The sequence below is a fragment of the Oryzias latipes genome, chromosome 17 (genome assembly GCF_053564925.1).
Source record: "Oryzias latipes strain Hd-rR chromosome 17, Olatipes_Hd-rR_3.1".
Lineage (NCBI taxonomy): Eukaryota > Metazoa > Chordata > Actinopteri > Beloniformes > Adrianichthyidae > Oryzias > Oryzias latipes.
In genome coordinates, this window is record NC_136253.1 from 6,558,038 (window position 1) to 6,585,691 (window position 27,654).

General features: G+C 40.1%; 1 protein-coding gene across 12 annotated transcripts in view; it reads left to right on the forward strand.

The window, feature by feature from the left end:
* piezo2b (piezo-type mechanosensitive ion channel component 2b) overlaps positions 1-27,654 on the forward strand; it is a 105,660-nt gene that overhangs the window by 63,918 nt on the left and 14,088 nt on the right. For 4 of the 12 annotated variants that reach the window (XM_078935294.1, XM_023964911.2, XM_078935295.1 and 1 more), the window contains 22 exons: positions 2,738-2,898; positions 4,034-4,204; positions 4,291-4,422; positions 5,346-5,546; positions 5,642-5,846; positions 8,852-8,944; positions 9,408-9,573; positions 12,522-12,765; positions 12,849-12,951; positions 15,659-15,815; positions 15,964-16,053; positions 17,865-17,986; positions 18,185-18,253; positions 19,225-19,328; positions 20,067-20,165; positions 20,896-21,016; positions 22,055-22,135; positions 22,365-22,531; positions 22,599-22,795; positions 23,846-24,016; positions 24,239-24,970; positions 25,934-26,192. In XM_078935294.1, coding sequence (XP_078791420.1) covers positions 2,738-2,898; positions 4,034-4,204; positions 4,291-4,422; positions 5,346-5,546; positions 5,642-5,846; positions 8,852-8,944; positions 9,408-9,573; positions 12,522-12,765; positions 12,849-12,951; positions 15,659-15,815; positions 15,964-16,053; positions 17,865-17,986; positions 18,185-18,253; positions 19,225-19,328; positions 20,067-20,165; positions 20,896-21,016; positions 22,055-22,135; positions 22,365-22,531; positions 22,599-22,795; positions 23,846-24,016; positions 24,239-24,970; positions 25,934-26,192 — 3,845 coding nt within the window. The remainder of the gene's footprint in view (positions 1-2,737; positions 2,899-4,033; positions 4,205-4,290; positions 4,423-5,345; positions 5,547-5,641; positions 5,847-8,851; positions 8,945-9,407; positions 9,574-12,521; positions 12,766-12,848; positions 12,952-15,658; positions 15,816-15,963; positions 16,054-17,864; positions 17,987-18,184; positions 18,254-19,224; positions 19,329-20,066; positions 20,166-20,895; positions 21,017-22,054; positions 22,136-22,364; positions 22,532-22,598; positions 22,796-23,845; positions 24,017-24,238; positions 24,971-25,933; positions 26,193-27,654) is intronic. The other 8 variants (XM_078935298.1, XM_023964913.2, XM_078935301.1 and 5 more) reach the window with 5 other exon arrangements.

Genomic DNA, 27,654 nt, shown 5'->3' on the forward strand with positions numbered 1-27,654 from the left:
ATCCGTTTTTCTCACAAAAAGCGGACTATTTGTAAATGGTCCGCATCGCGCTGCACCACCGCTGCAGTCAAGATTCGGCGATATATATATGCTGATCTTTCCGATGGGTTGAATAAAGCATCAGTTCAGAGAGGAAGTTCTCCTCTTACCGCTTGTTTTTGTCCAAATGATGAAGCAGAAGGTTGTTTTAAGGAAGCCAGTGCATTGATACGCACACCCAACAGCCAATCAGAATCGAGTATTCAACCAGACCATGGTATAATAAAAATATAAAGACCAGCAAAATGATGGTTATCAAGAACATGTTAAAAAAAGAGGTTTCAGATCCAGAGCGGTTCTTCTGACCCACAGAATGACTAACAGCTGTTTATTCCTCTATACAAGTTTATGGGATTTTAGCTTTTTAGGATCAGTGGGGACTTCCCAGTGGGAAGGGGGTACTCAGTCCAGTTCTCATCTACAGTCAACGCAGTATGCTTAAATTTTGTTCATGACATTGCGCTATCTTGAACATGCCCAGTGTGAATGTAGTTTTACCCTCTGCCTAAAACCATCTGTCTCTGTGGTTTAAAGAGGCTCTGGCATGAACCACAAACACCTGCTCATTTTGGTGTCATAGAGACCAGAATAAGGTTGAATAAAATTTAAAACTTCCAGATAATAATTTTGTTCATCTGGTAAAAAGCTGATAACTTAAACCTGAAAAATCATCTGTCTAATCTTTAAAAGAAAATCTCTTTATGATTTGAGACTTTAATCATTGAACCAGACTGTCGGCACATTCATTTGGACAATCCGTTCATTTCATAACAGGGCAATCATTTTGTTTCTTTCACTAGGATGAAAAAATGAAAAAAGACAGCTGCAGAACACATTCAGCTTTGCTGTTAAGGAGAAATTAACTAAATGTGTTTATCAGATTGTGATTGTTGAACTCATTTCTTATTAACTAATGCAGCTCAAAAAGAGAGTATTCCAAGCATTAAAATACTGTTCTCATATTACAGGAAATTTAGAAGCTTTTATTGTGTAGCAGAATAACAGGAGTAACAGAAGTCAAGTCATCCTTTCCTTTTTCCAGAGGATTTAAGTTTTAGTGATTTTAGTCCTGATTCTGTTTTTTTGCTTTCTTTCAAGTTTGAATTGATTTAATTAAAGTCTTGAAGTTTGTGTTAAAATCCATGCTCAGCTTTTGGGTTTTCTTCTGTTTTTTTTTGTTTTGTTTTTTTACTTGACCTGTCCAACAGCTGAGCAAAAGGTGAGAACTGAAGGCCTCATGTTTTGGACAGATTTTACTGTTACAATGTTTGTATGAATCTTCTCATACACAAGGTGTATATTTGAATAAACCTCTTTTGTAAGTTAGACTAAACTTTATCGATATTGATTATATTTGTAACAGTTTTTTGTTACCGAACGGAAAACAAGAGGAGGGAAGGAGAGAGACGGATGTTGGGGGGGTTAGAAGGGGGATTATAGAGGGGGGGGTGTAAAATCATATAGCAACAAGCAACAAGTTGCTGGAAGTTTATAGTCAATACTGTCAAGTGTAGATGTATAGTAAATCTAAAAGGGGCGGGGCCTATCCACACACACTCAAACATTATAAACATACCTGTTGGCTCCAAAAATCTTCACATATAAATATGTCAACATGTACACGTTACAACTACCATTCACACACGCATAATTGTGCATTCAGACCAACATTTCATTCAGTCAAACTATTTGTGCAAAGGTGAGCTAACACCTGTTTATGTTCTTCTAAAATGGATGATGGAATGTAACATAAAAAGAGGGAGAGTGCCCAGGTATCCCCACACCAAGGTTCTTTTCCAAACATAGTTCCTGACTCAACATGTCAGAATATCAGAAGTTTACACACGTTTGAACACCAGAAAATCAAGGACACCCAACAAAACCAAGTCTGAACATTAGGTTAGCACAAATGTAATGGTTAGAAAAACAAAACACAAGGAAACACAAAACTCTGCATACCAGATTAGACGCAAGGCAGCAGCCGGAGACGGCTGATGTTTTTCAGGTCCTGAAGTTTGTAATTGTGTTCTGGATTTTCACAGACACTCTGCACAAACATTGACTGTTCACTAAAAATATAATAGTTGGGGCAGCTGAGCTTCAATTTAAACTTTTTGAATTGTTTCAATCTTTAACAGTATCTACATCTGAGATTATTTTCACTTTGGAACTTTAAACAGAATATTTTTTATCAAAGGAAACTACATTCACTTTCCCATGAAAATGTTTTTGCTACAAGTATTCTATGTTCAAGGAAACATGTTTTTCCTATAGTTAGTGTTCAGAAAACATAAAGCTCAGCTTTTTATGGATTCTATAAAAATAAAAACATAAATGATTTGATTTTTTAAGTTTTTTTTCTAATAAGAATTATTAAAAGTGACAAGCAACAGTTTTAAAACTGATGGAAATTGAACTTAAAAAGTTTGCCTAAACGTCTTCACCGGACACAAGCAGAGTTGTTTTGTTGAAGCTAACATAAGAAGGTGAGCATGAATTGACCATCACTACAGTGAGTAGCAGTAGAAAGCAACATAAAGTTAATGTATGCATCTCAGAAGTATTTTAAAAAAGGAAAGTTTATGGAAGATAAAGTTTAAAGATGAGTGTAATTTTACACTTCAAGTGTGAAATTTGAAAACATTTCACAGGTTGTCTTTTTTAAGTAAACTTGGTTTCCTTTTCCTTCTCTCTATAGACCTGAAGAGTAAATGGCACCTGGTGGTTGACCGTCTGACTGTACTCTTCCTCAAGTTTCTTGAGTATTTCCATAAGCTGCAGTTGTTCATTTGGTGGTTACTGGAGATCCACATCATCAAGATTGTATCCTGCTACATTATTCTATTGACTCTCTATGAGGTAGGACTCGCATTCATCTGAAACATGGCAAACAGAAAAGTTCAGCTTATTTAAAGTTTGAGTTTCACATCATTTATTAGGTCACAAATCAGGAACAAAAGAAACCTCAGAAGAGGTTCCAGTGTAATAGAAAGAGAGGATTTTTGTTTGGTGTTCATCTTTAAGACACGTGGTTAATGTTTATTTTCTGTTGGCTGCGGCTATTTTCAAATTTTGGGGCTGGGGATGAAGTGTACCTGGTGCACTACCGGTCAAAGGTTGGTAAATGGTAAATGGTGCGTAGTTCTACAGCTTTTCCTTTTTTATTTAGGCCCAAAGCGCTATGCAGCCACAGATCCATTACGATTCACACACTCACCCAAACACCGCGGCAGAGCTTCATGTAATCACAGGATTACTGCTCCATGTCTGCACCGCTGTCGCACCAGTATACTCTATACCAAGGGTGCCCAAATCAGGCCTCGAAGGCCGGTGTCCTCCATGTTTTCCAACCAACCTGTCATTGAAGCTCCTTATAGACTAAACCAGGGGTCCCCAAATCCAGACCTCGAGGACCGGTGTCCTACATGTTTGCCAACCAACCTGCCACTGAAGCTCCTAAATGGCTAAACACACCTGATCCAGGTAATCAGCAGGAAATAAGGCAGGGTTTCTGGAAAACCTGCAGGACACCGGCCAACGAGGGCTGGATTTGGGGAACCCTGGACTAAACACACCTGATCCAGGTAATCAGCAACAGATAGGGCAGGATTTCTGGAAAACCAGGAGGCTGGACTTCAAGGCCTGGATTTGGGCACACCTGTTCTATATGGACACGTCTGAACTTCTGTCTGGTAATGTATGTGTAAGCAGTTGTTCTGTAAACACAGACAGTGCTGGGATAAGTGTTCAACGTTTCTGTGTTTACATTATGATAATGTTCTAAAAATGTCAGCAGCTTCATGGATTTATCCTGTCAAACAAATTGCTTATGTCTAGCATTTATTATTCACATCTTTTACCTGTGACTAATGAGACTGTTCTTTGTGTTATTTTTGAACTCTGTCCCGAAAGTCTTTTAAATAAATGAATGTTATTTTAATTTAGAGCAGCATGAGCAGGTTCTTGTCCTCATCATCCGTGTTGTCTTTTTCAGGTGTCTTTGCTCAACTTTGTGTTTCTGGTGTGCTGGGCCTTCGCGCTGCCTTACAGCCAGTACCGACCTCTAGCCTCCAGCATTTGCACTGTCTGGACATGTGTCATCATTGTGTGCAAAATGCTTTACCAACTGAAGACTATAAACCCTCCACCGTTCGACTGCTCTTATGTATGTACATTTACTGTCTTTAAAAAACCCAACTAAGATGTTCTGAAAAGTGTCTTTTAAACGTATTTTGATTGTGTCTTTCTCAGGTAGAACAATCAGGAAAATACACTGGTGATAGAGTGAGTGAGGTAAAAGAGTCTCTTTTATATAAAATACCGGGGGATCCAGGCAACTGGTGGGGCCTGAAGAAAACTGAGGACCTGCTGGGCTACCTCAGGGTAAGAAAACAGGGAAATGTTTATGTCATGTTATGTTTCGTGGTCATCATCTCATACTTTATTGTGTCTGTTTGGATCTTTTTATACATTAAAAAGAAGAGTAATATCAATGAATCCCCAAGCATTGGTGCCATTAGCCTAAAGGTTGATTGCAGCTGCTTACACGTTTACACTTCCATGAGAGTTCGAGAAATCTGTTGAAATTCATTTTAAAATGGTACAAATGTCACCACCTCTTAATTTTAAATTTCTTTTTTATTTTAAAGTATAATAGGTTCTACCAACCTAAGACATTTTAAAACATTGCGATTCGTTTTTAAGTCATCATATTATCAAGACTAATTGGGACATTAGTAAATTTTGTATATTTCTTACATTTACCTTGGACCCAAAATAGAGCCTTGTGGAACTCCACACATAAAAATTGCCGTCATTTTTTTATTCTGGGGGGGGTTGCCAGATTGAAAGAGATTTTTCAGATCTTTGATGCCTGGCGTCTTGGTTTTCTATTATCCTATCATCTTTTTATCATCTTGGGTCTTTCATGTGAAAATGTAAATTTTAATCTTATTTAGTTTCATCGTCCCAGCAAGAAAAACAAACAGTTACACAACATCTTTTATTCCAAGTACAATAAAGCTTTTAAATTTGAGTGGCTACTCTTGACGATCCGAACGTACCTGTCCCATAATCACCTTTAAATTAATTTATTATTTTATTTTATACATTTTATTTATTGTTCGCATACGGTTTTTAACTGTCATGTCTTTTATCTGTTCTTGCTGGACAACTGTTTTAACCGAATTGCCCTTGGGGATTAATAAAGTTATCCATCTATCTAAATAACATGCCATAATTATTAAAAGTTTTAATCATTAAAAGTTGAATACATTTAAAATGTTTTTCTCTTACTATCTATGCAGAATAACCTCTTGATGCTGGCTTTGTTGGCATTTGAGGTTACTATCTACCGCCATCAGCTGTACTTCAGACTAAGGAACAAGCTGTCGCCTCCTGCTGCACCAATCATCTTCCATGACATCACTCGCCAGCATCTGGACATGGGCATTACCTACTTCATCAAATACTTCATCAACTATTTCTTCTATAAGTTTGGACTTGAGGTTCAAAGTCCATTGTAGTATTTTTAAAAAATGTCATCATGAGGTTCTGAGCAATGTGTAGCTAGCACTGTTTTGTGTCATGTCTTTTCTTTTAGACATGCCTTCTGTTGGTGGTCAATGTGATTGGGCAGCGTATGGACTTCTACGCCATGCTTCACGCCTTTGCTTTGATCGCTGTCATGTATCGACGCAGAAGGAAAGCTATTGCAGAGATTTGGTCCAAGTACTGCTTCTTCCTGGCTTGTATGCTGACTTTCCAGTACTTTGTGTGCATCGGGATCCCACCTGCAGCCTGTAAAGGTTTGTGTTTGAACAAACCAAAATTTAGTCAATTAGAGGTGTGCAAGGTCATGTACTTGGAAAGCTTCTTCTTATTCGTCTTTCGGCTGCTCCCTTTAGAAGTGACCCCTCTGCCTCATCTAGCCCTCTCCTCTCCATACTCTTCCATCATTACATCCAGCTACATTTCCTCCTTCACTACATCCATGAACCTCCTCTTTGGTATTCCTCTAGGACCTTTTCATGGTAGCTCCAGCCTCAGCATCCTTTTCCTAACATCATCACTTTTTCTCCTCTCGATGTGTCCAAACCATCTCCATCCGCCTCCCTGCAATTATCTCCAAAAATATCTAACCTGAATAATATAAAATGAGGAATCTGATGGGTTAATGCTTTACCTTGTCCATCCTGGTCTCTCCCACAGAGAACATCAACATTTTCAGCTCTTCTCCATTCTTTAGATAACTTCTCACTCTCTATGATCTTATTAAACAGTCTGTGCTCTGTGTCCATGGACTCTCAAGTCTCTGAAACCGTCAAATAGAGCAACACAAAGCAGAACTGTAAACGATTCGTATATTATTGCCATCAAAGCTGTGAGAACGCATCCTTTTGAAATGTTTGTGTCCTGTTGGTGTCCATTCCTGCCCTCTGGCTCAGACCATGGCGATCGTTTTTGGGAGGGGTACTGCTTTGCACAGTCAGTTGTGTGGCAATGGTCATTGGGACTTGGTCATGCTTCCAATGCCATCATTCTCCAAGTACCAGCAGCTGCTAGTAAAGTGTTTAAGAGTCTTTTGGTTGGCACGAAGAGGGTATGCAGGTGACCCTGCAGTGCCCCCCATGTGTAGGTTGGACAAGAAACTGTCTGATTAAGGATTTAGATATGGTTAGGTTCAGCTCTCTAGATTTCAAACCAGAATCTCCTTCTCTGACTCTGCAGTACCCTGTGTGTGTAGGTTAGATGGTCCGTGTAGAATGACATTTACCATTAAAAACTGAACCAATTTTGGGTGAGGTGAGGAGGTGGTTCAGAGACTCAAACACAAACATTTATTTGAGTTGACATTAATGGAAATGTCTTAGGTCTTTGTAATGCTCTTTAAATGACTTTTAGTTGCAGCTGTCATGCTTATGCTTATTTGGGGGCGACAGTGGCTCAGGTGGTTGAGCGGGTCGTCCAATGACCGAAGGGTTAGCAGTTCGATCCCCGCTCCCACCAGCCAAAATGTCGTTGTGTCCTTGGGCAAGACACTTCACCCTCCCTGCCTCCAGTGTGGCTCCACTGGTGTGTGAACGTGCATGAATGTTCCCGGTGATGGTCAGAGGGGCCGTAGGCGCGAAATGGCAGCCACGCCTCTGTCAGTCTGCCCCAGGGCAGCTATGGCTACAACAGTAGCTACCATCACCAAGTATGAATGAGGAGTGAATGAATAATGGACACAATGTAAGCGCTTTGGGTGTGTCTTGAAAAGCGCAGATAAATCCAATCCATTATTATCATTATTATTATTATGTTTGGGATGCATTAAAATGTTTTGATAGGAGTATATTTTAGTAATTACAACCATTCTAAAACTGAATTGGTCAAATCTGTTCCATACACCATAATTTTCCATTATGGAAATTATGTTTATCTTCAAAGATCAGTCATTTAAAAGCTGTAGTCAGGCCACTTTTTACATGGTGTCTCTGTAGATTTGGAGAAAACCTTATGACAGGGTGCCCAGAGAAGAACTGTGGTATTGTAGAACAAAGTCTGGAGTGACAGAGAAGTATGTTAGAGCAGTGTAGGACATGTATGAGGGCTGTAAGACAGTGGTGAGGTGTGCTGTAGGGGTGACAGAGGAGTTCAAGGTGGAGGTGGGATTACATCAGAGATCAGCTCTGAGCCCCTTCCTGTTTGCAGTGATAATGGACAGGCTGACAGATGAGGTTAAAATCACCATGGACAATTATGTTTGTCGACGGTATTGTGTTTTGTAGCAGGAAACAAGTGGAGGAGAAGCTAGAGAAGTAGAGACTTGTCCTGAAAAGGAAAGGAATGAAGTTAGTCTCAGCAAGATGGAGTACATGTGTGTGAATGTGAGGAACCCAAGTGGAAGAGTGAGGTTACAGGGAAAAGAGATAAAAGAAGGTGGAGGATTTGAAGTATCTAGGTTCAAAAGTCCAGAGTAATGGAGACTGTGGAAAAAGTGAAGAAGCTAGTGCAGGCAGGTTGGATTTTGGGGAGGAAAGTGTCAGGTGTGATAGATGGGTGTCAACCAAAATTAAAGAAAAGGTGCTTTCACCACAGTTTCCTACAACATGTTGGGCCTAGAGACAGTGGTACCAAGGAAAAGACAGGAAGAAGAGCTGGAGGTGCCAGAGATGAAGATGCTGAGGTTCTCTCTGGGAGGGACCAGGATGGGAATGGGGACTGAGGACATCAGAGGGACAGCACATGTTAGAGGTTCTGGAGATTAAGTCAGACTGAGATGGTTCGGACATGTACAGAGGAGAGACGGTGAATATATCGTAGAAGGATGCCGAGTCTAAAGGTTGCCAGGCAAGAGGTCTAGAGGAAGACCAAAGAGGAGGTTTCTGGATACATTAATGGAAAGACATGAAGGTAGCTGCTGTTAGAGGAGAGGATGCAGAAGACAGAGTTAGATAGAGGAAGATGATTGGCTGTAGCGACACATAAAGGGAAAAACCCAAAGGAAAATAAGAAGTCAGGTCACTTTTTAAAGTTGTGTTGAGGCTCTATAACTCAGAAGGAGTTACTTATAAATTACAGTGCTGAATTAAAATGCAATCACTCTGAAAATGACTGTGTAAACCATAGATGTCTCCGTTCGAGGTAGACTGAGGCCATCGGTTGTTTTACGATTTCATTTCAACATCCTACCGTCAGAAAAGCACATCTCATAAAAGCTGTTGTTCCGCTCCCAGTGCGGTTCCTGTCTTTTTATGCGCTACACAAATAAGACCTGACATTTTTATGTTGTTTATATGCATGTTTGATTATAATATCTCTCTTTCAGACTATCCCTGGAGCTTCACCACAGACTCCAACGTGATCAAGTGGCTCTACATCCCCGATTTCTACAAGAAGCCTGATCCGCTGTTTCTCATCTGTAAGTTGTTTAATGTAGCAGGAAACTGTAGAAAATCTGTTGTTTTTTTTAAAAGAACTAATAGACTTTACGACCTGTGTTAGAAATGTAGTAAAAAGAGTTGTGTTATCTCTTTGAGGACAAAATTTGACGTTGTGTTTCTTCTGCTGTTTATATTTAAAAGTCTTGGTTTTAGCAAAACCTCATTGATATTTACTGGAGTCAATCACAGCTGTGTTTTTGTGAAAGCTACACCCTGGACAGGTTACCAGTCCATGACAGAGCCACAAACAGACCGACAGCCACCCACTCTACAAACATTCATGTTTTTAAAACTTTCTGCCAAACTTTTTTGATTTATTTCATCCTGTGGCGTCAGTGTTCATTTGCATGTCAAGACCTTGTACTCTACTGAAGCAGAACTGGTGAAATCAGTACAGATGGGTTTGGGATGCACATTGATCTTGCTGTCTCCTGCTCTCAGACGACTTCATGTTGCTGCTCTGTGCCTCGATGCAGAGGCAGGTCTTTGAGGACGAGAACAAGGCGGCGGTCCGCCTCATAGCTGGCGATAATGTGGAGATCTGCAGAGACTTGGATGCAGCCTCCTTCAGTGTTCACAACCCCGTGCCCGACTTCATCCACTGCAGGTACTGCTGCTTCATTTTCGCTACACCAGGAGATGTTCCAAACTGTTGGCTGTTACTGGCTGTTTTTAATTGAAAATAAAAATGCTGTAGTTTTTTTTTAAACCAGAGTCATTTATAAGAGCTGTCACTGTGGTTTTATCGTTTAGCTGGTCTACAGTTAGTAAGGACTGCACCTCCCTAAAATGAAAAGGAGGGAAAGTGAACAACAAAAGTTATGTTTAACGATACGAGAAGATGGCATTAAAGCCAGACCTTCATATGCCCCCAGACAGCTATGAAAACTATTCAATTGAATATTTGAGCTTTTAATGTGAATATTTAAAGGTGCATGGAAAATGATATTATTCAGGTCTTCAGTTTTTGGGGCCTCTGGTCTGGATGAGATAAAACAGTTGTTAAGTTTTGGGGGGAATTAACTTTGTTCTTTTCACTTTCACTCACGATTAACCGTTCACACCTTTAATGACTTTACTTCTAAAGTCTAAGACACATTTACCGGTAGGCTCTTACTTTTGGACTCATTTTGAAGTGCCAAAAAAGTTTCCAGAAGCACATTTTCTACTCAATGTAGGCTTCAGACAATTCATAGGAACCATATTAGTCAAAGGCAGGAAGCCCACTTAGCTGCTAATAAAAAATCTGTTTATAATTTTGAAAATCATATTTACTGAAAGGTATGACAAACATGATTGTAAAATAAGTTACGAGAAGAGATCTTACATATCCGTACATTTAATACACCAAAGGAAAAGGTAGCTGGAACAAGGCAGCGGTGCGTCAGAAATCAAGACGACCGAACAAAAGAACTGAAGCCACAAACTCCCACCGTACACCCTCACCCCAAAAGGGGCAGCTAGTAGACGACCTAAATGATTCATAGATGAGGGCTTAAACTATCAGACCAGGTGACTTCACAGATTCTGGGGAGAATCTATTCTGCTGTTGCAGTGTGCAGCATTGTTCGAATCCATAACTAATTTATTCTTAGTGTTCTGGTGCACAGAAGAGATGAAGATGAAGGTAATACTTGATTAGTAAAGCGTGTTTCTGTATAGAAGTAGAGAGGTGGCACATACTGTTTAAATTCCATCATTAAAGACGTGTTCTTGTGCTTTTTTTCTGATAATGGAGGACAAATATTAAGAAAATTAAGCTAAAAATTGCATTTCTGAGTACCGGTATTTATTCAAATTGTTGAGATTCAGATGCAGGCAAAAAAAACGCATTTTGGAAAAGATCGTATTTGTGACATAAAAAATATACTCGGCGAACCACAAGGTCCCTGCTATGCTTGCAACGGAAAGGTTGCTTCATACCAGTGGTCCAAGCCACAACTCAGGCAAATTTCTGCTAAACTCCTGCTGCTCTGCAGAAACTATGTCCTAGAAAACGACAGATTTTTTTGGATTTTACCTAAAAATGGCATAGTCATAATAATAAAAAAAACCCACTGGGAACATTTTGAAAATAGATCTAAAGATCGACTGCACATATGTCTTGTTTTAGACCAAACCAGCCGGCACCACCAGCCCATAACTTAATGAAACGGGATACATCGTTTTGAAGTCTTGGATTCAGTCGATATTTAAATTAGATCTGAAATATGACTTGAGAAACAGGATTTTGAGAAACCAAGTCAAGGAAGGGAGAAGCATCCTCACATTGATTATCTACTCTTCACATTCCAGTGTTTTGATGCAGAGAGTGGACAGGTCTTTTATTAACGCACTCTGTGTCCATCAACAAGCCTGAGTAGAGGCAGAGAGCGTCTGTTTGGGCTGCAGCAGCGCTGCACTTATTCCATCGCTTCTCTCTGGGATCGGGTTACAGATTCGAGGTGGAGGAGAAATCCATAATCAACAAGAACACTCTGTCCGTGTCCGTCACTCTGCAACTCAGACACTTTTGCCCTCTACTCTAACTCAATAAATAGCTTTTAAATATGGAAAAGTTATTTTCTCTCACTGATGAAGAAGGACTCTCAGCTGTTTGGGCCCATCAGCCCCACATGCCAGCCAAAGCCTCTTCATCAGAGCTGCTTCCTGGAGCCGCTGCTCGGGTCTATTGGCCATTAAACAAACCCTTTGTTTCCACGTCACATTAATGTTGTCTAACATGCGAACACAGGATCTATCCTCATGCTTTTAACATGCTAAACACACGCAGGACACAGAGCGGTGTACCTGTGCTGAGTGACAGCATCAGGTTACAGATCCACTTCCCATGCATCGATCAGACGCTTACCGGTGCCGGACACTAAGTGATACACTCAGGCTGATTGATGAGAGCGTGTGCACACAGCAACCAGACAAACTGCAATGTAGCTTTGATTTTATACTACCTCCTGTGACAAACATGCGACCGCCCATCAAAGGAACATGGAGTAAAACATTCATTTTAAAGGTTGGGATAATCGTCTTTTTTTGAGTCAAACCTGGGCATGTTTGATTAGAAAGGAGAAAAAATAAGTAAGTAATTTTATTTCTATAGCACCTTTCACAGACAGGTGCCTTTACAGGTTAAAATATAAATAAATACATACAAAAAAACATAAAAGATAAAAAGTGAAACAATCATCCCAAGCCCAAATAAAAACAGTTTCAGTTAAAATGCTTTTAAAAAAGAAAACAGTTTTCAATTATTTTTTATACGAATTTATAGAGTCCAGGGAACGCAGGGACAACCAGAGCTCATTCAGTTGTAATTCAGCTGTAAAATAACACAGTCTAAAAACCTCTTGGCCAGGTCACCCTTAAAAAAGAGATCCTGATGTTAATGGGTTTTTCCACCAGGTTAAATAAAATCATGTAAATAACAATATCCCTAACTTCTTGCGAGAAGTGTAAATTCCAACAGTCCTTCAGAAGTTAAACTGTGTCACCTTTTCAGTTTCCAGATGACTCTAATGAAGTCTGGAAACAATTTATCCCTGTGCTATTTATCCTCAGATCCTACCTGGACATGCTGAAGGTCATCATGTTCAGCTACTTGTTCTGGTTTGTCCTCACCATCATCTTCATCACTGGAACAACACGGATCAGCATCTTCTGCATGGGCTACCTGGTGGCCTGTTTCTACTTCCTGCTGTTTGGGGGCGAGCTACTTTTGAAGCCGATCAAAAAAATCCTCCACTACTGGGACTTCCTGATCGCATACAACATCTTTGTCATCACTATGAAGAACATTTTATCAGTGAGTGATGTTTGAACATCTACTGATATTCAGAGTATTTATTTTGTGGAGTTTCAGAGTTAATGAGAAGGTTTTGAACATAGATCCTGGCTTGTGGCTACATCGACTCTCTGATGGAGAATAACTGCTGGCTGATCCAGCTCTTCAGTCTGTCATGCACCATCAAGGGTTACGTCATAAAGCTTGGTGAGTTCTTTGACATATGACGCCCCCAAACAACAGGATGCATGACAAGATTGTTGTCACAGTTTATATATATAAATGTATTAACATGGGAGATTTTTTTTTTTCCTAATTCAAAGGCCCCTGTTCTCACAAGAGTCTCCATGGCGAAAGTTTAGTCTCCAAAGTTTAGTGTGAAGAATTAAAAAGGGGACTTTGGCCCAAACAGTCACATGAAAAGTTTCATAAATGTATCCACTAAAACCCTGACTGGTTTCCCTCTCTTATGATGACATAAGGAATGTCGCTGCCTGTCAGTCACGTCTTCAGAATTTTAGCTACTGCCACACCATCCAATGAATTGCGTAGGCTAGAGACGCTACGGTAGCCTGTTACCATTGTCCTGTGTACGTAAAGATTGACACCATATCGGAAAGGGCAATAAACGGATTTGGAGGATACAGTCAAATGACCGTGGTTCAATTTGGACCAATTTTAAAATTAGTTGACAGCCAGTTCGGTAGAGATGGCGCAGTGAGCACTTCTGTCCATGGCCGTGGCGTGATCAGGTGTTGGTGGAGGGCGCTGTAAAACCTAGCCTGTATCAGAAGAACTTAGGCACTCGCGCAACCCCGAGCACAGTTCCGTACGTCACATGTCCCCTCGTCCACCAACCAGTCGCGGAGTCTGCGCTGGGCTCTTCCTTTTTCGCTTCCCACTGCCGAGGAAATCCTTATGTCTTTCCCTCTGCTAAGTAATGCACCGGATCGCCTTGTCAGTTCTGAGGTTGAACACACATAAAAATACTAAGGTCATCCTTCAAAATAACTAAAAAGATAGGAGGTCCTGCCAAAAAACGTGGAAATAGTTTAAAGTCTTACGCTACCATTGACTTTAAAAAAGCTTGATTTGTGTTGACATCACAATCATCACTACTAGATCAGCCTAAATGTTCACTACTCAAAAAATAAACTCACATAGATCTTCCTGGAATATTCTACTTTATTAGCTGACGGTAATAATTTACTTGTGAAAAGTCACCTCCTTGTTTTTCCACCTCTGTGCAATTGTGCAAATCAGCCCTCGGTATCGAGTCCACCCCCCTCCGCTGGTTTCATTCTTATTTTTCAAGCCGCACTCAGTTTATTCAACTGAATTCTTTTAAATCCCAACCCTCACTCATTTCATCTGGTGTTCCTCAAGGTTCTGTTCTTGGTCCCCTCCTCTTCATTACCTACCTGCTACCCCTTGGCAATATATTTCGTAAATTCAATATTGATTTTCAATGTTTCGCGGATGACACTCAGCTCTATCTGTCCAGTAAACCCAACTCTTCTATTCCACCTGCCTCCCTCACCTCCTGCCTGTCTGAAATAAAAACCTGGTTCACCCTAAACTTCCTCAAACTTAACAGTGATAAAACCGAATTACTCCTCGTAGGTTCCAAATCCACCCTTTCCAAAGTTTCTAATTTAACCCTTTCCATCGATTCCTCTCCAGTTTTCCCCTCCCCTCAAGTAAAGAGTCTGGGTGTCATCCTTGATAGTACTAGTCATTTCAATCCCACATCAATAGCATTACTCGGTCAGCCTACTTTCATCCACGCAATATTAATCGACTCCGCCCCTCCCTCACCATCCACTCCGCCTCCATTTTAGTTCATAGTCTGGTCACTTCTCGTCTGGACTATTGTAATGCTCTTCTCTTTGGTCTTCCCAACAAAACTCTAAATAAGCTTCAGTTGGTCCAGAATTCAGCTGCCCGCATCATCACCAGAACCCCCTCCTTCCATCACATCACTCCCGTTCTCCAGCAGTTGCAGTGGCTTCCAGTAGCCTTTAGGATTAAGTTCAAGCTCCTTCTCTACACTTTCAAAGCCCTCCATAGCCTGGCTCCCTCCTATCTCTCTAATCTCCTCCATGTTAACACTCCCTCTCGCTCTCTTCGATCTTCTTCCTCCCTTCAGCTCTCTGTCCCTCCGGCCCGTATGGTTACCATGGGGAGCCGTGCCTTCAGTCGCTCTGCTCCCCAACTCTGGAACTCTCTCCCCCCAGACCTCCGTAACACTGACTCCTTTCTGATCTTTAAATCCAGACTCAAAACATATCTGTTTAAGCTTGCATTTCCGGAACACAATTTCTCATTCTCTGTCAGCTGATTTTACTAATGAATCCAATTTATTTATTGTTTTTAAAAAGTTGTGATTTTATTGTGTTTTACCTCTAACTTTGTACAGTGACCTTGGGTGTTTTGAAAGGCGCTTTTAAATAAAATGTATTATTATTATTATTAATTGTAGCACAGCAGTGAGCCGGCATTTGCCCCTTTCCAACATAGCGTCCAACTTTGCATGTGTGAGTCGCATCGCAGCGACTCTAGCTGATATAACTCCTTGATGGACAAATCAAAGTTACGAAAAAATGTTTTTCGTTCGTGGTTTGATTGCAGTGACTCCAGAAAGGTTAAGAAATAAACTCTTTTACCACCAAAATGTCACTGGATTGCATGAACTGAATTTTGTTTTATTGTTTTGCTCACTATGTTGTTTTGACTGAGTGATTGTTTGGTTTGTTTCAACCAATTTTTAAAAGGGAAAAAGACAGTAAAATAAAAGTGCACATATTAAAAAAAATCTATTTGCGATTATAAATTGGTTAGAAAATAAATAAAGGAAACTGATGGGATCTTCTTGACATGACTGTTACCTATTTGATCATCTGCTGTGCTCCAGCTTCTTCAGATACCTGCGACATTCCCAAGAATGAGGCGGGAATCATCTGGGACAGCATCTGCTTCGCCTTCCTGCTGCTGCAGAGGCGGGTCTTTATGAGCTACTACTTTCTTCACGTGGTGGCAGACATTCGAGCTTCGCAGGTCCTCGCCTCCAGGTGCCTTTCTGCACACGCACACTTACCCCTGGAAGTCAAATATCAGTTTGTAGATAACGTTGGTGACCAACAGAACCTCGATTATGAAGTCAAAGACAAAACACAGCATGACTGCATGTACGCTGAGCTTCATGTTTGTGTGTTTTAGAGGGGCAGAGCTGTTCCAGGCCACCATAGTGAAGGCAGTAAAAGCCCGACTGGAGGAGGAGCACAAGTCTGTGGAGCAGCTTAAGAGACAGTGAGACTAAACTTTGACTTCTAAAGCCTACTATCTGGAGCTCGTTGGGTCTGCTTCTTGACTAGAGACGTTTTTGTTGTATATTCAACAGTTTTTGTGTGTTTAGACTGTTGTGTTTATGCGTTACTTATTTAATGTTTAACTAACTATTAAATCCTAGGAAGGTTTACCTCAGAAACGTCTCGCTTTTGTCATACCCTGACTGCTCTCTCAGGAAAACCTTCTGCAAGTGAAGACACTGTCATACAAGCGTGACTGTACATCAAAACAGCCGCTTGTTGTTGATGAAAAGCAAATATTACTTGTGTTTTTATCTAAACTGATCATTACTGGCTGATCTTGGCAGCAAAAGGGGAGTGGAAATGGATGTGGATGAACATGAACTTGTGTGTTTATGCTAACTGTTCAGCAAACATGGCCACGCCTTTAAACCAGACAGACACAACCAACTACTGATCATTTATAGATGTTGAGGTTCTCCTTAGGAGTGACCAGGTTAGACAGGATAAGGAACGAGTACATCAGAGGGACGGCTCATGTTGCCTGTGTCAGCGACAAAGTCAGAGAAGCCAGACTGAGATGGTTTGGACACGTTCAGAGGAGGGATAGTGGATATATTGGTAGAAGGATGTTGGAGATGGAGCTGCCTGGCAGGAGGGCAAGAGGACGGCCAAAGAGGAGATATATGGATGTCTTAACAGAGGACATGAAGTTGGCTAATGTTAGGGTAGAAGATGTCCATGATAGAGTGAGGTGGAAAAGGATGATTCGCTGTGGCGACCCCTGATACGAAAAGCCGAAAGAGAAAGAAGAATAGATCATTAATAGTTAATAATAATAGCTAAAGTCCCACCGTGATAATCTTTTGATCTTCTTTTAAAGCGTTCCCAGACATCTTATAATGATGGTTATGCCGTTTTCTACGTCGTTTTCTTAGGACCTAGTTTCTGCAGAGAAGCAGGAGTTTATTAGAAATTCACCTCTTAGTTGAGGTCGGGACTGTTGGCACAGAGTAAGCCTGCCTTCTTTTCCCATCAATCCTTTGTTCACACGCTCTCCCACTAGATTACAGCCCCTCGCAACCCCAAGCTAAGATTAGCGGTACAACAGAAATGGCGAGCAGGACTGGAGCTATCCAGTCGTACAGTTCCAATCCAGATTCCAGCTCAGACGAGGAAAACAAAGACGTTCACGGATCCGCTTGTCTGCAGGTGGATGATCAGAATGGGGCGGAGCAGTGTGGCCCCGCCCAGCGTATCTTCTATGTCTCAAATACGATTTTTTTCAAACTGTATTTGTTCGTCTGCTCCTGATTCACGATGATTTGCATGTAGAAGTACTTGCTTGATACATGTCTCCTTCATTATGAGGAAAGGTTACTAGATCACTTTTAAAACTGGAAAAACACCATTTTCATTGGAGTGCGTCTTTAACTTAACATAAGGAAATGCAGCACTAAATCAGTGAACTATTTTGCCCTTATTTATAGTCTTTTTTTTAAAACCTTTTCCTAGACTTCCTGACAGCAATCCTCTCTCAGCCTGACTTGTTCAGGGTTTGTTGGTTCCCCAGATCCCAGCTCTTAGAGTTTCATGCAACATCGAAACGATGTGTTTCTATTACTAATCTTCAGCACAGCAACTACTCATGACATCAGATAGTCTCCACTTAGTCTCTCTAATGAGCACTTCACTGTAATATAACATACTCTAATTTCCATATGAAGCTTGGAGACGTTTGCAGTGAGTCTGTTAAGCTGCTCCAGTTTGTCAATACTTCATGTCTCTTCACCGCATCTCTGATCTAATCAGGATGGAGCGCATTAAAGTGAGGCAGCAAAAGTTTAAGCGAGGGAAGGATAAGATCCTGAGCCTGGCCCAGGAGTCTGCAGAGGGTCAGCCTGTCGTCCAGCCTGAGGAGGATGACGATGATGGTATGGTCAATCCCACCCCGACTCACTCTGGTCACAAACCAGAAACAGTTTTTAGGTGCTCAAGAAGGTGAGCTTGAGCCTCATTACAATGAACGTCAGATTGTTACTGTTCCAGCTGAAAGAGCAGCTTCTGAAATATCACTGCAGAGAATTGATTTTCTTCTGAAATGTTGCATTGATGTATTTGTGAAATTTTAGGAGCACAGCGAACGAAAGCCAAGCCCAAAAAAAAGCAGTGGTGGAGGCCGTGGGTTGATCATGCTTCCAGTAGGTTAAACCCCACAAACCCTTTTTTTCTCTTCCTCCACTCTCACTGGCCCTTTTGTCCTTGACCAGAACGCTGAGGATTCCCATACTGCCCCTGGGCTCTGAAGGCACCATCATAAAAGACATTTGCTCTTTCCAGATGTTGATCATTTTGTGTCTCTATTTGAGGGTCCTTGTGAGGAGGAAAATTGAGTTTAAAAAATATCTGAGTGTCGATGCAAAAGGTGCCTTAAATAGAGATGAGGAAAGTGAGTGTGGAAGGAAAATGATTAACATCTGGAGGTGTGCTTGAGCCTTCATGGCTGGGCTCACCTGAAGAGCCCTCAGTTGAGAATCACTCATCAGATTGTGAAGCAAAGAAATGAAGTTGAGCCGCCTTTATTCTTTGTACTAGAATAAAGAGTTTGTTCATTCTTTGCCTGCAGACATGATCACCAAGCAGGTAACATTTTTAAAAGCTGTAATCGTTTCTGAAGTCCCCCAAAAAGGCCTTTTTAAAAGACAAAAAAGCAGCATTTCTGTGACCACAATTGCCTGTTTGGTTTGAGCTCATGTCTCACATTTTACTCCACCCCCAGACAACATTTTCAAATGATTTTCCCTCATTGTCATTTGGTGTTTCATCATTTCCCAGCATCCTCCCTCATTCCCTGCCCACTGCGGTTCTGTTCAAGGACATAAGTCAGCCTTGTCTACCCCATTGCTTCTGACACCTAACTGCTGCAGTCTGGACTCACTTAAAGGAGCTTAAAGGCCGTTCTGCACACAGAAACAGGAGACACTCCTTGTGTTTTTTAATGAGCGCTGTGTTTTAATGCTGTGTGTTGCTCATATTTCCAACTGTGTAACCATAGAACGACTAGCTGTTGTTTTTCTCTGCACAACATGTCTGATCTTTGTTTTTAATGGATGAAAACGATGAATGTTCAGCCTGTGACTGCCGTAACAGCACTGAAACATCTGTTCTCCAGTGGTTAGGAGTGGAGACTACTACCTATTTGAAACTGACAGCGGCGAGGAAGAGGAGGAGGAGGAGAAAAAAGAGGAGGAAACACCTAAGAAGTCCGCATTTCAGGTGGATCAGTGTTTTGTGTTTGAGAGAAAAGTTTAAAGAAAGTAGCATTTGGTTAAACATTTGAGGTTGTGGAATTCTGAATTGAATAAGAAAAATTTCTGTAAAAAAAAAACTTTCTCAATGATCTAGAAGGGAATTTATCAGTTTATCAAAGCTGAAGACGCTGACAGGTGACAGATATTTTTAAGTTTATTTAAAAAAAGAATCTAAGGATAATCAAGAAAATAATGTGTTTTTCTTGCATGAATTAAAATGTACAATAATATAAACTGAGAGTGAAAGCAAATTTAAAAAAAAAAGAACTTTTAACATCTATTTTTGTATTGGAATTAGTTCATTTCAAGGAAACAAAGATAAACATAGATTAATTTAAAATGTGTTGAGAAATTAATAGAAAACAAAGAAAATGAAAACATTTTGAAAGGTTTTTGGGTACCTAACTGTGAAGTCATTATTGTCAGTATGTTTTTGAAGTGTTGATGACTTTGTTAAATTTATCTTAACAGTTCCTCTTGATTTTCTTGTAGGTACTTTATTTTTAATGATTTCTTGTTATTAAGTCTGTTTCTAAAAGATAACTCTGTCACGTAAACTAACTTCACACGAAAGTGCGGTTTCACTTTGCATCCCTTGTTTTCATGTAAATAACTAACTAACCGTGTTGTTTTGTTCAGGTAAACTCTGCTGTCTGTTTGATGTTTGACTAACACTCTCCGTCTCTGCTCTCCTCATGTTCAGCGAGCGATTGCAAAGTTTGTCACAGCTGTTCTGGCTTTACCAAAGTCTGTCATTAAGCTCCCTAAAACTGTACTGCAGTATCTGATCAAAGCAGGAAAGGTACTCGCCTTCACTAACACTCCTCTCTGCAGCTCAGGTGTGACGCATGCCACTAGGGGAAGCTTTGCATCTGTTTTTTTGCTTAAATCTCGCCCACAGTGACAGACAGGGCTTTCATGCTGCACGGACAGACTGGCTTTGACTTCTTTGCATGAAATTTCCTTTGAAAATGTTTAGTGACTTTTCCCTGTCTTTTTGTGACTCTCAAAGATGATCAGATGTTGTTTTTCGTGCACGGACCAACAGTTGACGGTTTCCTTCCTTTTATACATGTCCAAAGATCACATCTTCAGACCTTAGAAATTCAAAAAGAAAAAAAAATGCAGAAAGAAGTCTTTACTGCTATCTGCTTAATGTTCTAGATCTATAAACAATATATTCTTATGATTATATCTCATTTGTTTAATGTTATCTCATATAGTAGGTTCTTTATAGTATTTGGAGAGTCATTTTTTAGAAGACTAACATTTTGTCTAAAGAAATTATTTTTACCTTTTTAATGCAAAAAAATAGTATTTGTAAAATGATATTCCCGCATTATACAACTAAGTTTTATGTTGAAAGAAATAGAAAAGGAAGGAAAGGTAAAGTGTCCAGAAAAAAGCGTCATCATCAGATGAAGTAAACGTTGGTGTTCAATGCCTTCAGCGCTTGTGGTCAGTCTTGTGATCTTCCTGTCAGTGTGTGTCGTTCTTTCCCACAAATGGACCGGGTCTCCTCTGTTCTGCAGTTTCTGTATCAGGCCTGGATCACTGACCCCAAAGCTGCTCTGAAGGCTCGCAGCAAAGACAAACGCAAGTTCTGGAAAAAATACACCAGAAGAGTCAGACAAAAGAAAAACAAGCAAAAACGTAAGTTTTTGTCTGTTTTGTTTTGGTTGTAGGAATAAAAAATAAACACACATATATATATATATATATATATATATATATATATATATATATATATATATATATATATATATATATATATATATATATATATATATATATATATATATATATATATATATATATATATATATATATATATATATATATATATATATATATATATATATATATATATATATATATATATATATATATATATATATATATATATATATATATATATATATATATATATATATATATATATATATATATATATATATATATATATATATATATATATATATATATATATATATATATATATATATATATATATATATATATATATATATATATATATATATATATATATATATATATATATATATATATAGTATTTACCTTTGTTTGCACATCATTTCTGAAATAGTTTATTATTTCTCACATTTGATGTCATGTTTGTAAAGCTGCACAGTCTGGTCCTAATGTGAAGGAGCATCATTTCTGGTCATGTTAACAATTACAGTGTTTCTTGGGATTAGGTTAAACTTCTTAATCTTCAGCCGTCCCTGTGTCCAAAATATATAGATGAATATGTAAACTAGTACAACATTTTTGAATTTGAAGTCTGATTTCACCCTTTTCTCATGCTTTTATTTTGAAACTTTATTCTCAACAATGTCTTTTTCTGGGCTTTATATCAAATTTTAATTGCCAACAATCACTTTTCTGACAGAACAATGTAATGTTCTGCCACATATTTCTCTGTGAAAATAAGCTTAGATACCATCCAATCAAACAACGGCATTCTCTCTAACTTTACTAAGACCTTATAGATAATATTGCTGTTGACACATTGATTTTACAATAAACAAAAACGTTCTCCCTCGTGCTTTAAAGTAGCATTTATACCAAGGAAACTGATGTTTATTTGGCAAGTCTCAGTTGTAGTTCCAGAAAAGTAGCTGATTTTGCTTTTGAAGGGCTAAGATCAGATGTGGCTGTGCTCTGCAGCGGGTCATGTGGCCATAGAGGTGGGAGAGCTGTCTGATGGGCAAGAAAAAGAAGAGGAGAACAAGAAGCCGGATCGGCCAGGTCGGTCTCCTTTCCCATTTTTAAGACATCAAAATATGAATGAAAGGAATTATTACAGGCTAGTCATTCAAGATATTTCGTCCTTAAAATGAGATCTTGGATAGGGACACATGGAGTTAGAAGACTTCTGAAAGGGTGTCTTATAATTAGCTTTCTGTTTTTTGGGTCTCTGAAGTGGTTTTAAAAGAACTCTGTCCTGAAAGGGTTTGTTGTTGCACATCCTCTGCAGACAACATCATCAAAAGAGTTTTTAACATCATCAAGTTCACCTGGGTGCTCTTCCAAACCACGGTGGAGAGCTTCACCAAGTGGATGAACGACATGTGCAGGGAGTACATCGACATCTCCACGGTGCTGCGCATTGAGCGCTGCATGCTGACGCGGGAGGTTAAAAAGGTACGTCCCACACGAGTCTGAGCGGCAGGAAGTGCACGGCACTAGTTAATTCCGAACCTTCCGTCAGGGCAACGTGCCGTCCAGAGAGAGCATCCACGTCTACTACAAGAAGGCCATGAGGCTGAACATGTCCAGGCAGGCCAGCCTGGATATGCTCAGCGACGACGAGCTTCCCTCTGGATCCACAAAAGCACGTAAGAGGCGTGGAGGAGGCTATCGCATGGAGAGCCAGGACTCCACGGCCTCCAGAGACAGCATGTCCAGGTACACGGGGCCTGAGGACGAGGGCTTTGCTTTAGGACAGTGTGATGATTTAGAGGATTTTCCCCTGTTTATTTATTAATGAGGGGGAAAAAAACACGAGGATAGAATTCCAAAAAATTCCAGATATTTCCTCACACCATCACCCAACTTAACCGTGAGCAGTGAAAAAAGGACAAGACATGAGATATTACAGTTCTAATTTATGCTCAGTCACTTCAAGGCATGTGGTATTGGCCTGCACAATATTCCGCAAATTTATCCTCATCGCGACATCAAGCTGTGCAATATGCATACCGCAAAAGACGGCGAAAATCGCAATAAATGGTTACCTTAAATATGCTAAAACAAACTCATGGCAGCTTGAAATGTTGAACAAATGAAATAAATCCCTTTATGCATTTGACCAATCGGAAGGACCCATTTACATTGTTAAACCAATCAGATGAGCCCTTTTATGCTTGATGTTAGCCTCCTATGTCGACAAGGATCATTTGGAGTATAATTTTTAAACTGTTGCAGTGAAATGGGAATGATGTTTTTGGTTGTTTTGCTATTTGTTTATATACCGCAAATTATATCGTTATCGCAATATTAATCACCAACAGCGCATATCGCGAGTTTTTCTCCTATCGTGCAGCCCTAGCATTTGGTTTCTATTGGAAAACACACTGATATTCAAAAGATTATCACTGTTGGATCATTTTTGATTTGATCAAAAGATCCAAAATATCAACAAGGGGAACGTCTTTATTATGCTTGGAACATAATTTAAATCTAACGGATCTAACAGATTCCTTTCTTCCAGGTTTAATTATGTGCTTTGAATTATTTTAGCTCATTTTTTCTTTTCATAACATTGACCAAAACCTTTAAAATATGAGCTTTTCCATTGACATTTTTTTTTTATTTCAGCATCTTTTTTTTTAAATTTTGTTAAGAGCAGCTTTTTTCAGCCTGCACTGAATTCTGCTGTCACCCAAAATCATTGCCCATCTGTGCCCTCATCCCATCAAACTGACCCTCCCATTTGTCACTCTCACCACCTGTCAGCGCCTTCACTGAGGCCACCACCCTGTTCTCCCGTCAGTCCACCCTGGAGGACATAGACGGGCCTCTGGAGAGAATTCCCAAAACCAGCGAGCGTGCAAGGCCCACGCTGAAAAAAATGAGCAGGCTGGACACGTCCAATTCGTCATTGGACAGCGGCAGCTTCATATCCAGGTGTCCATGTGCATGCCTGCTTCACTCACCTGACACGTCATGACTGGCGCATGTTTACATCCATTTCATGTTTATCACCGTTTTTTTAATACATCCAGTACAAATCCAGCTCGAATCATCCAAAGATCAATAACTGGAAACTTCTTATTCTGTGTCTTCTACCAAAGCATCGAATTCTCAGGTGTCTGATCGATAAACTGTCTGAATCTGCTTGGTTTTTAGTGAAGCAACCCAGTGCCTGGTTCTCTCCTCCAGACAAGGCACCGCAGACACCATAGAAGAAGAGGGCAACGAGCAGGAGCTCAGCAAGAACAAGAAACAGGTTTCCTTTGAGGCACAAGAGTTTGACGAGAGTCCCAGTGCCGAGGGGGAACCAGCGAGTGAGGGACAGCCCATACAGACCGAGGAGCAGGAGGCAGCAAAGGAAGAGGAGGAAGAAGGGCAGGAAGACTTTGTGGGTGAGGAAGAGCTGCAGGAGCAAGAGGTTCCTCTGGATGAGGAAGAGGTTCCTCTGGATAAGGAAGTGATTCCTCTGGATAAGGAAGACGAGAAGGCTGCATGGGAGTCCTTCAGCCCAGATGAGGGTCCTTCCACAAAGCTGGAGGAGAAGGATCAAGAAGAGGAGGCAGGTTCTGCCCCTTCTGGACGAGAGAACGTCTTCATCAGTGATAGTGACGACGGAGGCAGACAGCACGACTTCATGGAGACGGAGGGTCAGGAAGTCGTCCTTTACACCCCGGATACAGATGCCTCCAAAACCTCTGACATTGACGTACCTCCCAGCTACAGCAAGGCGGTCAGCTTTGACCGCCTGGATGTCAGTGACGATGAAAGTGACACGTACAGGAAGAGGCGCCTGTTGATGACCTCAGACAGCCGCTCTGACAGCAGATCAGACATCATGCTACCATCCATGACCACGGAGCTGACAGCCAGTGAGCTGCTGCTCAATAAGTAAGTGCAAGAACCTTGAACTCTGCTGGGAGGCATTCACCTCTACTGCATCAAAAAACAGTCAGGTTCCTAACCTATGCTTGATCTGCCCCTTAAAGTTCATTTCTCTTTGATTTTTGCTTCTTTTTTTTAAAGATTTTTTTAAGTTTACTGTTTAAGGTTTTTTTTTAGGAGGGCGGGGTTCTGAACTACATTTTTCTTATACCTTACTTTTATTTTGAAGCATTTTGAAACTTTCAAACACCTTCATAACAAAAATATGCATCTGCTCAAAAACAGTTGTTACATCACGATACATTCCTGGCTTTACATTTTCTCATAAATTTCCAGCTTGCTTAATATTATAAAATGCTCTTATTTTTATTATTTTAAACCTTTTAAGGCTAAATTAATATTTAGAAAATGTCATTATTTATTATGTTTTACTGACATGTTCAGTGGGAACCTTACCTTCACCTTAAAGCAGCTGGGATTGGCTCCAGCAACCCTATGACCCTGAACAGGACCAAGCAGGAATAGCAGATGGATTTTTCCCCCTACATTTAATGCAACATTATTTACTAACATGATTAATGTTTGTGGAGAATCTGGATGCAGAAGCTGGATAACAGACGCTCCAAGAACTTGAGGACTCTGAGGAAAACACGACTAACACATAACAAAATGAAATACAAAAGACAGCTAAAACTGGGCCTTAATTATCTATGTAGTGACTAGTAACTTAAACGTGGCGTGATCATGCCCAGGAAGGAAATGCAAAGCTGGCTGGGATAGACTCCAGAAACCCTGTAACCCCTAAATAAATTAGCAGATTTAAAAGATGGAAGAACAGTTGGAATTCTAAGAAAACTAAAACAAACATGATGCTGGAATATATAGCCGTGCAATGCTTTGACATGCTTCCACAAAGTGTCTATAGACTGTTAAGTGACAAAGGCTTGAATGTCCTGTTTGTCTTGGCAGGATGTTCTATGATGAGGAGCTGGAGCAGTCGGATCATTTCTACCAAAACCAGCCTCTGATCCTGCAGTTCAGCTACGCTCTTTATAACATGCTGGTGGCGCACTCTGAGTTTGTGTGCTACCTGGTCATCATCATTAACCACATGGTGTCGGCCTCATGTGTAAGTCTGGTGCTTCCCGTCACCATCTTCCTGTGGGCCATGCTGTCGGTGCCGCGGCCCAGCAAGCGCTACTGGATGACTGCTATCGTCTACACTGAGGTACTTTGAGATGCTAACCAAGAAAAAAATAATTAAATCATGATTTATTTATAAAAAAAAGGATCAAAGTCCGAGCTTTAACACAAACAAATTATTCAGTTATAGAAAAGAAGAGAATACAGGCATAGATCACCTGACAAAGAAAATAAGAATAAACCTATAATCACAGGCATGTTTACTAATTTTTGCAGATATCTGTTAAAAACTGAGCGGCCCTAAAGTGAAACTGATGTTGTTACCTGGTTTTAAATCTCAACTTGCAGCCACCAGTCTTTGAGTCTCTCAAAGACAGGTTCCTGAGCATTAGTCCACGAAAGTATCAAAAAGTTAAGCGTGCACCTTCTTTAATCATCATTTTGTGTTATTCTCAGTTTTTGAATCTAAATATTCGTTTGGCAGGAAAAAAAGGGTCAGTTAATGCAGGTATTTGTTTTGAAACCTTTGTCCTCTGTTTTAAAATCCTGTGAAACCAACGTATCTTACTGAATTTAATGGCAAGTGCTGGAGGACATAGTAATTCAAGAAAACAGCCATTGCTGTTGCTTTTTGGTCATTTTCAGGAAATCCCATGGCTCTTCTGATATAATCAAATACAATTATTAACCATGCATAATGTGAAAATAAACCTAGTTTATGAAAGATTTCTCGTGTCTCTTAAAAATCCTGGTGTTTTTTTATGGGATATAAACAAAAATCAATAATTGCTGCTAAATTACATCAAAACGTTTTTTTTTTATATCATTTTCGTAATGCAGTTTTGAGCTGACAAAAAAAACAAACAAATGGGCACGCTTGGTGGATTTTGGAAAAAAATCAAAGTGGAAAATGACACTAGCATTCAATGACGTCATCGTTAGTCGCTGGTCGTCTACGTTCGTGTTAGCTGCCGGCGCTCAGATAACACATAATAACATTGGTTTTATAACTGTAAAAGGTCACGCAAAAACAAAAAATCATTATTTAAATGAAATGTGTTTCTCCTGCGCGACCCAGAAGACCCTCGCAGCAGACGGATATAGAGCCCTTTACCAGTATTGCCACCCTTAAACACAAACAAAGAATTTGGATTTGGTCTTACCTTTTAGCATGCTGTCTACGTTGTCTATGGTGTGATCTACTCCTTCTTTCTTAAAGGCTGTGACACACAGCCACTCCGTACATTGTCCGCATTTTCCAGGTGTGACATTTTGGTTTTTCGTGATACATGTGCGATATACGTAATTCATACGTCGATGTGCGCAGATGCCCCACGAAGGTTTCGGCCGACGGGTGAATTCGGTTTTTAGCTGTTCAGTTGAAAATTATGCAGTTTATGCGTATTTCACGTAGTTTATATTTGTATATTTCGTAAATTTGTTGAAATTGTGCGTGATTTTTGAGAGACGCATACAGAAATTTGTAGCTTTTCATGACCGTATGTCTAACAGCCTTCCTACGCATGAAACTCTGATGTGTAACTTTT